The sequence below is a fragment of the Mirounga angustirostris genome, unplaced genomic scaffold (genome assembly GCF_029215605.1).
Source record: "Mirounga angustirostris isolate CCGP_5_RB_7025 unplaced genomic scaffold, mMirAng1.0.hap1 SCAF_5, whole genome shotgun sequence".
NCBI lineage: Eukaryota > Metazoa > Chordata > Mammalia > Carnivora > Phocidae > Mirounga > Mirounga angustirostris.
The window spans coordinates 20,990,111-21,002,959 of record NW_026991713.1 but is presented as its reverse complement, the minus strand read 5'-3'; the positions used below and the strand labels follow the sequence as shown (position 1 = coordinate 21,002,959).

General features: G+C 40.8%; 1 protein-coding gene across 2 annotated transcripts in view; it reads left to right on the top strand.

Annotated features, from left to right (window-relative positions):
- The window catches only part of SLC17A8 (solute carrier family 17 member 8), a 45,229-nt gene extending 35,297 nt beyond the window's left edge, over positions 1-9,932 (top strand). For both annotated transcript variants that reach the window (XM_045872764.2, XM_045872763.2), the window contains 3 exons: positions 567-677; positions 5,405-5,532; positions 7,505-9,932. In XM_045872764.2, coding sequence (XP_045728720.1) covers positions 567-677; positions 5,405-5,532; positions 7,505-7,849 — 584 coding nt within the window. In that variant the 3' untranslated portion in view covers positions 7,850-9,932. The remainder of the gene's footprint in view (positions 1-566; positions 678-5,404; positions 5,533-7,504) is intronic.
- Positions 9,933-12,849: the final 2,917 nt, after the last annotated feature.

The window sequence follows — 12,849 nt, the reverse complement described above, 5'->3', positions numbered from 1 at the left end:
TGCAAATATCTCATGGCTTTTATGAGGAGGCCTGAGAGCTTGGCGAACTTCTGAAAGGGAAGAATTTTGTCTGATGCTTTACAAGAAGTGAGGTGCTGCTTTTTGTTTCAGATATTCACTATAGCTTTCTGGTCATTTCTGGCAATATATATTAGAGTGTTATTTTTTTTTTTTTCTGTGAGAGGCCATCACTTATATAATCAAAGGGGGATCACTGACAGTATATAAGAGAGTTTTAGTATCTAGAAATGGCAGGGGCAACTACCCATGAAGCAACTGATAATAAGCATTCCCCATGCTAGGGACATCATTGGAACCTGCTGGAACCATTCAGTATTCAGAGTGCACCAGGGTGTACAGTGGAAGGCTCACAGAACACCTGGGTAATGTTAACATAGTCATGTAGTCATGAAGCACCCAGGTAATACTGTAAGCAATGGGCCAGAATGTAGATACTAAAAACTTAGGTCTGTGGAAATAGGAATAGATTCTTATTTGATAAATACATGAATTGAGCTGACGGACCTGAAAACAATATATTTTTTTCCTGCTGTTTCCATTTGCAGGTTTTGGCATGGAGGCAACCTTACTCCTGGTGGTTGGCTTTTCCCATACCAAAGAGGTGGCCATCTCCTTTCTGGTGCTTGCTGTAGGATTTAGCGGCTTTGCTATTTCAGGTGAGGTGTCCTTTGGTTTTCCAAATCTTTTCTACAGATTCAGCGAGTCTTGGGAGGAAGGAAGGGAAAGGGAATATTGTATCACTTTCCTTTAGTAGCTAGGCCATTCCTAAGGCACAGGCTCCTGGCTAGAGAGTTTCATCATGTGGGAATGACTTTGAGGACTAGGCTTAGGAGCCCAGTCAAGCTGGAATTGTCCCTACTTCCCTGCTTGGAAAAAAGACACAAAGTACAGATAACCCCCCTGAGCCATGGGCAGAGGCACAAACGTGTCCCGGTGAAGTGGCCCTTTCATACTCAGGACCAGGTCACCCCACCTCACAGAGGCTCTTGTGACGTTTTCGATCCTCACCTCCAACTAGAGAATGGCTAATAGTAGCTCAAAAGTCCGGTAATGTAGTCATTTGACATCATGTTATAAAATCGGAAGTTTTTTTTTAGAGTGGAAAGATTCTTTAGATTTTGTCTTCTCCATGGCTTTCATTTTCTCAAGAAGGAAATGCAGGTCCAGGGGGGGGATGTGACTTTCCCAACAGGCGAGAGCAGGGAGTGAGGATAATAATGATGCCAGTGAGAGCTAACCTTGACCAAGCACAGACTCCGCCTGGGACTGTTCAAAGCCCTCTGTGGAATTCTCACACTACCCAAGGCGCCATCAGTCTCCCCGTTTCACGAGAGCAGAGACCAGTCTCCTTACCGTGTGGGAAAGGCCAGTGCGCTGTCCCATCATGTCTTTGGGCTTCCGAAGCTCCCTATGCACAACTGGACGAGAAAGTAAAATTTAGTTGTTCTCCTACCTTTAAACCAGACTGACACCCTGACAGTGATCACCCACTGGACAGTTTACATGGACTGGGTGTATGTCACACCACTGTGAAGCAAGGAGGTAATATCACTAGTTCACGGATGAGGTACCTAAAACTCAGAACAATCAGATAGTTTTCTACCGTCATACAGTTGGTGGCAAAGGGAGAAGTAAAATGCAGTTCTGACTGGCTCCAAGCCAGTGCTCTTTCTACTGTTCTAGGCTGCCTGAAAGATCAGAGTAAGAATATCCCGGAACAGGAAAATATGGAGTCTCTGATAGTTTTTTCAACCACCCTAAAATAAAGCCTTGATCTTTTCAAAATAAATAGAGCTGTTGGACAGTGAAATTGGGGCGGGGGGAAAGTCTATTTTAAAAGCAGCATGCAGCTAAGAACTTGGGTTTGGAGGTGCATAGACCTGATTTCGAGGCCTCTCTTTACTATTTGCTATTTATAAAATAAAAAATGCTAAGCTATTTAAATTCTCAAGCCCTGGTTTCCTCACCTAGCAATTGGAGAGGTATAATGGCAACCTCACAGGGTTGTTGGGAGATAGCCATGCACTTGAGATAAATCATGCATTCACTCACATTTCCTATGAGCCAGGTGCTGTTTGCAGCAGGAGGGATGTTACAGCGGAAAAAAGTAATCAGATGGTGTCCTCATAAAGGTTACATTCTAGTAGAAATAAAGCATTTGAAACCCTTAGCCCAGAGCCAGATGCACAACAAAATTAGTAAGTATTCACTATTGTGAATTGTGTTGTTCAGTTATTATTCACTTTTAGCCTAGGGCTTCTCAAACTTTGATGCATGTACAAATCACCCCAGGATCTTGCCAAATACAGATTCTGATTCAGCCGGAGATTCAGCATTTCCAACAAGCTCCCCAGTGCTGCTGATGCTGCTGATCTATGTTCTATACTTTGAGTAGCAAAGAAAAAGCAATCATGACTTGTTTCCCCCAGATGTGAAGCACCTTCCTCTGATAGCTCCGTGAGGCAAAAGGATTCATATCTGTCTCCAGAGATAATGAAATATTTAGGCTCACATTGTTCCTGGATTGCCAATTATACCATGATCAGAAGGAGAGAAACCCACTATACCAAAACACAGCACCTGCCTTTTTTTTTTTTTTTTTTTTTTTTTAGCACTTACTCAATGCTAGTGACTTTTGGACATAATCTCGTTTAATCCTCCTGACAACCCAGTGAGAAGGATATTGCTATATCCATTTTACCAGTGAGGACACTAGGGTTTAGTGAGGTGACTTGCCCATGTAAATTTCCTGGGATTGGAAAAAAGGTTTACATGATCCAACAGAGACACTGTGGGAGGGACAAGAGCCCTGGGGGCAATGATTGCTCAGGATCTGCTATCTACCCACTTTATAAGTTCATAGGGATGCCAGGGAAGACTGGTACCATTTAGGAACTGATTATCAATGAGAGCCAAGACAGGTGAGATTAGGAAGATTTGGGGATGCGTGATGCTTACTTTGAGAAATGTCCTATGTAGAGAAGACAGACTCTCCTACCTCGTGTGCATTTTTTTTTAATATCCACTACAAAAAAAGCTATCAGTATCTCAGTTTCTCAATGATTTTTTTCTCCTAAACACCAGGATTGTGCAGCTAGAAATCTAAATGGCTTTTCTCACATTCCCTTTAGCTGAACGCAGATGCCTGGGCTTTGTATCGGAATATAATGCTCAACGATCATACTAATTGCTTCTTATCTCTGGGTTCTTTTCTAATAAAGTGTTTATCGCTTTCAAATCAACAGTAAGATTAATTAATCTTGCAGCTGTTTTATATTCTGATTGTCTGCCACTGTGATCTGAAAGAGAACGTATATTTATTACAAAAAAGGTTTTCTCAAAATTCTCCCTGAATCGGAGGTAGGGAAAAACAGCCAATGTGCCAGATTAGGAAAAAAAAGATTTTTTAAAAAAAATCCTATTTTCAGGTTCTTTGCACAGAATAGAGAATTAAAAAGCAAGGCAAAGGAAAACAAAAACATGAATAAACAAAACCTACAATCCCCTGCTGTAATTTCAGTGGCTCAAATGTGTAATTAAACAATAATTTATCAAGTGTGTGCTATGTACCAGACATTTTGCCAGTTCAGGGAAGATAGTGGTAAACAAGACAGATGGATAACCAGCCATAAAGAACATTCATGTTGGGGGCGCCTGGGTGGCTCAGTTGGTTAAGCGACTGCCTTCGGCTCAGGTCATGATCCTGGAGTCCCAGGATCCAGTCCCGCATCGGGCTCCCTGCTCAGCAGGGAGTCTGCTTCTCTCTCTGACCCTCCCCCCTCTCATGTGCTCTCTCTCTCTCTCAGTCTCTCTCTCTCAAATAAACCAAAAAAAAAAAAAAAGAACATTCATGTTGGTTTTCACTTCTATGTACCATGTCCTTAACATACATTATTTAACTTAATTCTCACAATAATTTTATAAGAACGATTATGCCAGCTTATAGATGAAGAAGAAGCAGAGAGGTTCAGAAGGTTTAAATCTTTTGTCCATGTTTGCATCTCAATTGGAGGCACCTGGGGGGCTCAGTTGTTGGGCGTCTACCTTCAGCTCAGGTCATGGTCCCAGGGTCCTGGAATCGAGCCCCGCATCCGGCTCCCTGCTCCGCGGGGAGCCTGCTTCTCCCTCTCCCACTCCCTCTGCTTGTGTTCCTTCTCTTGCTGTGTCTCTCTCTCTCAAATAAACAAATAAAATCTTAAAAAAAAAAAAAAAAGCTGCCAGAGGCAGGTCTGTCTGACTCTAGAATGCTCCCCTGGGCAACACTAGTAGAGTTGGGTCCCAGGGCCGGTGGCCTCCTCTTCTTTTGGAGCCTAGTCCCTTCCCCTGCATTTGCTCCTCCCCCTTCATTCTTCATTCTTTTTTTTTTTTTTTTGGTTAAGATTTTATTTATTTATTTGAGAGAGAGAGCACCAGCAGGGGGAGTGGCAGAGGCAGAGGGAGAAGCAGGCTCCCCACTGAGCAGGAGCCCGATGTGGGGCTTGATCCCAGGACTCTGGGATCACGACCTGAGCCGAAGGACCGCTTAACCAACTGAGCCACCCATTCATTCTTCTCTCTTGATAAATAGAGAGGTATTGGCAATTTAGTATCTTACCACTCCCAGCAGCATTATCTTCTGATAGAAGACCTCAAAGAGAGGGAGACCTAGCCCAGCAGCCGCAGTGGGTGATGTCCTGGTGGTGGTAGCCGTGCTGGTTAGCAGAGTTAGCTGCTTGCCAAGGGCTCTTGCATACGTATTTCCCCAGGCTCATCTCACAGCGTCTTTAGGAGTTAAGTAGTCATTTTACCCCCCTATTAGAAGAAAACAAAGGCCTAAAACTTACTTAAATGGTGGAAATAAGATTCGAATCCAGATTTACGGACTCCAAATCAAGTATGTATGTGAAAGTCTTTGGTAAGTTACAGAGGATTCTGCCAGTGTTTGTGCAAATATTTGTTATCAGAAAAGGACCTTTTCCTTGTGCCATGTGGCCACTAAGACGGGCTTACCTCTGGTGGCCTTTCGGGAGTGAGGGTATTATGAGGCCAGGTTTGGTTCTAATCACGCTGTAAACAATCAGTGCGATAGTTTACTCTGAGTAAATGTGATCCTTTCGATTTTTTCAGTATTGCCCAAAACACTGTTATTTTGGAGTTCCACCAAGGAGCACAGGTGTCATAATTCTCCCCACAGAGAACCCATGGGAGCCACTGCTGATCAATCACAGCACATTTTCCTGCTAGGTGCAGACACAGCCTGACATTCCTCAACCCAGCCGTCTCCGGAGAGGTGTCCATTAGTCACATGGTACAGGGAACCAAATAGATTGATGAGAGTTGGGAAAAACTGTGTAGTTCCCCAGATGTTCTTAACTCTGATTTTGAGGTTTTGGCTTCACTGTAGGTTTTAACGTCAACCATCTGGACATTGCCCCCCGCTATGCCAGCATTCTCATGGGGATCTCAAATGGAGTGGGGACCCTTTCTGGAATGGTCTGTCCCCTCATTGTCGGTGCAATGACCAAGCACAAGGTAATGGTCTCCTTTGGGGCTTTGGGTTGCAGTATCAGAAGACTGAACTACTGTGTAAACTTGAGATCTCAAGGCCCTGCCTCAGCCTGTGAATGTGTATGTCTTCGACCTTGGCTGTGTTGTTTGAACTTTCTTCTTCCTTCTTCTTTTTTTTAAAAAATTATTGTTTATTGATGGCAACAGGGCTGATTGATGTTTGGTTCCACATTTCCTCAACTGAGAAGTAAAAGGGGTGTGTGTTGGGGTGAGGGAAGGAAAATGAACCCCATAGGGACTATTTAGAGACACAAAGAAGAAACTGAGGTGACCAACTCAGGATAAATAATTTACCCAAGATTGTTTTATAATTAAACTTTATAGCCCGTTTCTATCTATTACTTAGCATGTTCCAGAGTAAAGATATTAGTGCTGTTATACTTCCTTATTATGAAGAAAATGAACAATACGTTAATGGCCTAACCTAAGAACCTACAAGGGTGGGGCACTCAGTCATTACTGAGCCTTTGTGTATTTAGACGAGGGTGGGTAGTAGAGGAGGATCCCAGATCTACCCAGAGTTCAACCACAGGCCACATGGTTTTTCTTAATCTCTGTCATTGAAAAGGTTTTAGGATGCTGCTTCCCACAAACAAGAATTTTTTGATTCTATGGAGTTTCTACCCGACTGTTTTCTTAGTTGGATTGCCTATTATTAATATGATTTCAGAAAGTCTTCCAGCTTCTTGGAGAAAAAAGTGTAGGTTAACTTTTCTTCTTCTTCTTCTTCTTTTTTTTTAATAGAAAAGGAAGGTGGGCTTTGGGGATTTTATAGGCAGAGGATCTGTTTTCCCTCTCTGTTCATGAGATGATGGGATGGGTAACATGACCATTAAATCTCAGATATTGACTTCACCTAATTTTAAACACAAATTCCCATTATTTTTTGATTTACTGTATTTTTCACAGATAATATGGTTATAAATAAGCTATTGACAGTCAAGAGTGAGCATTTTCATAGTTCAAATATTGTTATGTATCCAACAGCAAGCAAGAAGGAGACCTCTGGTGTTATGCTGAGCGAAATAAGTCAATCAGAGAAAGACATGTATCATATCACCTCACTGATATGAGGAATTCTTAATCTCAGGAAACAAACTGAGGGTTGCCGAAGTGGTGGGGGGTGGGAGGGATGGGGTGGCTGGGTGATAGACATTGGGGAGGGTATGTGCTATGGTGAGTGCTGTGAATTGTGCAAGACTGTTGAATCACAGATCTGTACCTCTGAAACAAATAATACATTATATGTTAAAAAAAAAAAAAGAAGAAGAGAGCAGGAGGGGAAGAATGAAGGGGGGGAAATCGGAAGGGAAGACGAACCATGAGAGACGATGGACCCTGAAAAACAAACTGAGGGTTCTAGAGGGGATGGGCGTGGGAGGATGGGTTAGCCTGGTGATGGGTATTAAAGAGGGCACGTTCTGCATGGGGCACTGGGTGTTATATGCAAACAATGAATCATGGAACACTACATCAAAAACTAATGATGTGATGTATAGTGATTAACATAACATAAAAAAAAAAGGAGACCTCTGATATTTAAAATGGTGGGTTACTAAAGCAAGTTTAATGTAACCTAGCATATGAATGGAAACCCCATTTGTATATTTAAAAGACCTGTGAAATGCTGCTAGATGTATTTTTACATATTGTTTATTTTAAAAAATAGTTTTCTAAATTAAAAAATGCACATTCATTAGTGTTTTTATATTCACTGTAGTGTTTTTTATATTCACAGTAGTGTTAGCTTTCATTTTTTAAACACTCAAATTCTGTTTGGCTCCTGGGCATTCATCTGACACATGCCTTCCCTAGAAGCACAGCACTGCCATTGGGTGTGGGCAGGAGATTTTTGTCCCAGTGGAAGCCTCTAGAACAAACTGCTAATCTCTATTTTTGGTTAAAACACTAATTGGTACTGTATTTCCTTGTCTAGACCCGTGAGGAATGGCAGAATGTGTTCCTTATAGCTGCCCTGGTGCACTACAGTGGTGTGATCTTCTATGGAGTCTTTGCTTCGGGGGAGAAACAGGAGTGGGCTGACCCTGAGAATCTCTCTGAGGAGAAATGTGGAATCATTGACCAAGATGAATTAGCGGAGGAGACAGAACTCAACCACGAGAGTTTTGCAAGTCCCCAAAAGAAGATGTCTTATGGTGCCACCACCCAGAATTGTGAAGTCCAGAAGAAGAAATGGAGAGGACAGAGGGGAGTGACCCTTGATGAGGAAGAGCTGACATCCTACCAGAATGAAGAGGGAAACTTCTCAGATACAGCCTAATGTCTGAGGGGCACTTCTGTCTTCTCTTAACCTAGAGCCAGAAAGTATCCATACCTATTGCCTTTCCCATAGCCCGGCTTGCCAGAGGGTCAAATATGGTGACACTGGAGGTAGGAGAGGGGAGGAGAGGAAAGCTAATCAGCAATAGAGAAAGAAAGGAAAAATATTATCTTGCAATGACATGTTAGGGTATGGAGCTTGCTCCCAGTTGACAAAATGGGGATAAATATATAAATTTTTTTGGATTGGCAGTTGACTCTTCTCAAAGAAGTGTTCTCAAAGTTTCTCAAAGAACTGAACTTATTCAGAAAGGAATGACTAGAAGAATAAGGGAGACAGTACCATGCTGTTCAAAGAAAAATCGAAGGAACTGAGCATATTTGGCCTGGAGCAGAGAAAATAGTAGCTGTCACCTCATTTCTGAGGGCAGCCATGTAGAAAAGGGTTTCCTATTCCCAATAAAGCCTACTGCTCATGGAGGCCCTGCATTGTGCCAGGTGCTTTGTAAACATTCTCATTTAATTTCCACACCACTATGACATACCTTTCTTGTCTTTATTTTACAGCTAAGGACACTAGAGCAACAAAATATTGATTTGCCCAAGGGCCAGGGCTGAGACTGGTGGGGTCCAAAATAGGTGGCAGTTTTGGGAAAGAAGTTTTCACGTCAAAGTAGAGAAGACTTTTTTTTTTTTTTAAATGAAAACTGAAACTGGAGAGGGTTGTCTTGGGGATAATTCCCGATTTTGGCAGGCATGGGGGATGGGAAACATCTGGGTTGGTATGAAAGCATTGGTATTTATGAGGGGCTGGATTCAAAGATCCTGGGTTCGGAGAGAGGTTAAAACATAACAAAGAAAAGAAAAAAAAAAAGGAAAATAAGCTAAGTAAGATAGCTAAATTTTTAGGAATCTGATGTCCAGAATGGCTGAGAAGTAAACAAGGGCTTGGCTAAATTTTGACCCTTCACGGTATCAAGAATGTAGTTAAATAAATAATGCCCCAAATTACTTATACATCTTTAAGACATTTAGTAATTTAAGAAGTTGGTTCATGTGTTTTACTGGGTAAAATTCTCTTGGAAGAGTCTTCTGTTTTAAAAAATGTATGTCTTCAGCCATTTCTGCTAGTGATATTTGGAAGTTTGATCAAACTATGCACAACTATGGTTGAAGTATTCCTAATGACTGTATTTGGAATGGTATTGGGGAAAATCACAATAATATAGTAGTAATTGAAATGAAATGGGAAATGAAATGAAAGCATGAATGAAAGCACCTGTGACAACTAGACCCATAGCTAATGTTGAAAAATTCATCTTTGATTGCATAAGGCAATAACATGGATACTCTCTGGATATATTTTAAAATCTAATGATATTTTAAAATTTAAAGTTGGCATGTAAAGGATTGTTTGAAAAAAAAAATTACTTTCCTGTTCATTGGTTTTGAAAATTTTATTTCTACTTTCAGAAGAAAAATACAATGTCAAGGAAAAATTATAGATTTACTTGTATAGCTTACTATAAAGTGTTTTTTGTAAGTTCTCCCATATACATTTATTGTCCCTAATTGTACCAGTAGAGTTGCAGTGTATTTTTAAAAGAGAATAATTTTGAGAGAAAAAAAATTGCCTGACTCTCTAGTAAATAATATTCTATATGTCATTGGTATATAATTTATGTTATCCTGTATCTCTAAATCTCTTTAATGAGTGAATGCATGTAAGTCCTGTAAAACAGTTCCTGGCATGTAGAAAGTGCTCAATAAACATTAGCTATCATCATCATGATCATCTTGCAACCTTTCTGGGAACTTTTCAGTTGATAAGAAAGCATGCTATATACTTTTCATCCATTAGCCACAGAATTTATTGTGAAGGTCGTGCTGTTTTCTAAGTAAAAAAGAAAGAAAAAGAGAGAGAGAAATTTATGGTAGCCATTGTTTTATTTTTTCTTCTGTTAATAAAGTCAAATAACCATTTAAAAAACTCATGATAATCCTTAAGGTAATATCATAGACTGCAATACAAAGTTGTATTTATTCCATCATTTAAAGTCAACGTCATATGCAGAAATCCCACATTTTGAGAAATCAAAGCATTTAAGGTGCCTGTGTAACTTGCCCTTCTAATATTAAAGAAAGAAAAAATAATGGAGCCCTGGATCGTGGTGTTGAAAATGAAAACACATTATTTTGTTGTGATGGGTTTTGCAAAGGTTGCATTGCACAGATAATTACATTTGAATACCAGGCAGATGCAGTTTTCAAGTCCATGTATATTTTGCTGCAAATATCCATTTGGAGGTCAACCCTTGGAGGCAAACCATAGATTCAGCAGAAGGGAATGGAAAGCCTGAGCGTGTTGGATTCTTGAGACAAGAAAGGTTTGACTGGCTCTTTTTAAAGAATGCAAGTCTTGGAGACTCCTAAATATGACCAAAAAAAAAAAAAAATTATTCAAGAAATCATGGCACATTTGTTATCCCTGTGTGGATAACAGGCAAAAACTGGAACGTACTGTTTCTCTTTTACACTGCCTCCTCCTGACCCCAACACACCTGTTCTTCCTTCTCTGTTTCTTATCTAAGCGAATCACATCACTCTATTGCTGGAGCTAGAAATCTTGGAGTCATCTGTGACTTTTAAAAATGTAATCCTTTCTCTCTCTCTCTTCCCTGCCAAATCTATTGAATTTTATTTTCAGTCTGTGGATCAATGTCTTACATTGGTTTTGGAAAAATTTCAGCTATTACCTCTTCTGATACTGCTTTTGCTTCACTTCTGAGCAATTTTTAAGAGTCCAGTTACATGAATGCTGGACAGGGTGTGGGACAGTCTCTTCCATATCTCTTCTACATTTTCTATATTTTCCAGCCTTTTTCCTCTTTCTGTGTCATTCTGGATATCTGATTTTTTTTTTTTTTCAGTTCTTTATTTCTGATTTTTTTTAAAGTTCTTTACTTCTCTCTTCAGCAAAGTCTAATCTGGGGGAAAAAAAAATCCATCCATTGTGTTGTTAATTTCAGTTACTGTATTTTCAGTTTGAGAACTTTTATTGATTCTTTTAAAATTCTGCTATGTCTTTTAAAAAATATTTCTAGTTCTCTACTGACATTTTCAATCCTGTATTTTATTTCCTGGAACACAGTAAGCTAATTATTTTAAAGTCTGATCAGTGCCAATATCTGGAGACCATGTAATTTTGTTTCTATTTTCTGTGGGTTTTGCTGATTCTTTTTCACATTATCTTATCTCTGTCTGTACTTGGTTTTCTCTGTATCCAAAATTATATTTGAAAAATTGTTTGTAGAGGGGTGTCTGGGTGGCTCAGTGTGTTTAAGCGTCCGACTCTTGGTTTCGGCTCAGGTCATGATCTCAGGGTCATGGGATCGCCTTGTGTGGTCGGGATTCACACTCAGTGGGGAGTCTGCTTGAGATTTTCTCTCTCCCTCTCCCTCTGCCCTTCTCCCTGCTCACGCTTGTTCTTGCTCTCTCTCTCTCTCTAAAATAAATAAATAAATCTTAAAGAAAAACAAAAATTGTTTGTCGAAATGATTTTAGGTTTAAAATTATTCCTTTTTTTCCCTCTCTCTCGAAAGGATTTTTGTTCGTTCTTTCCAAGAGCCCAAAGACTTTTCCAGTTGCAAAGTCTGAGGTCTTCTGGGCCTCCCAGATGACTCAAAGCTGGGCTACAGGCAGCATGAAGGCTCTTTTACTTTCAATTCAACTTTATTCCTGGAGTACAGCACTCCAGGGTCCCAGCCCATACTAATGTGCTTTACGGGCACCCAACTTTTGTCTCTACAGCCAGCCATCAGACTGCTCAGCTGTCAAACACTGGCTTTGTTATCATTAACAGATGCTCCCAGGAGAAAAGTGGTCTCAAATGTCAGGCTCACTTCTCTGGATTTTTATCTTCGCCCAGATGGCCAGATGGTAGCCAGGTAACTTTTCACTTCCATGCTGACTCTCCAATGCTGTTGAATAGACATTAAAAAAAAATTTTTTTTGTTTGTTTTTTTGTTCAGCTTTTCTAGTGTGAAGGTTCCCCTGAATTATGTAGCCTGTCATTAATGGATGCTGAAGTCCCTTTTAATTCTATTTTCACAAGTTCTCTTGAACAGATTTGTCTCCTTAGAGACAGTGTGGTAATAAACCTCCAATCTCAGTGGCTTAATACAGCAAGTGTGGATTTCTCTCTTATGTTACTAATCGAGTGTGGGTTGAGTTGGGTGGCGTGGAAGCTTGTTTCAGACGGTCACTCAGCTACCTAGGATTTGTTTTTTTCTCCGCTCACATCTTATAGTTCACCATTTGGAACCTATGACCCCTGATATCGCCATGCCAAGAGGAAGGAGGCACACTGCATTTCACTGCCTCACTTGGAAATGATACTGTCGCTTCTGCTTCTAATCCATCGACGTACACTAGCCATATAGTCCCAACCTAATTTCAGAGGTGGCTGGGGAATAAAGGGGAGCCTGTGGATCCCTAGAGTGAACACTAATTGCATCTCTACTCAGCTCCAGCCTGGGTTCAGGGTCTTTTGAACTCTCACTTGGCATGTTGAATTAGTCCCCTAACTCCAAGTGCCATAAATGATGTGATTCTGCTATGTGGCATTCTGGAAGATCTGAACTAGGTTGTAGGGAGCAAATTTGGTATGTGAGGGAGCTTGGAGCTCCCTCCACGCGAGACCACAAAAATACCAATTCATTAAAGCAGAATAGGTTCTGGCCTGGGCGCCTGGGTGGCTCAGTTGGTTAAGCAACTGCCTTCGGCTCAGGTCGTGATCCCAGGGTCCTGGGATCAAGTCCCACATCGGGCTCCCTGCTCAGTGGAGAGCTTGCTTCTCCCTCTCCCACTCCCCCTGCTTGTGTTCCTGCTCTCTCTGTCTCTGTCAAATAAATAAATAAAATCTTTAAAAAAAAAAAAAAAAAGCAGAATAGGTTCTGGCCTGACTCAAACCTGAGTTAATAGCCTCATGGACCTATCTGA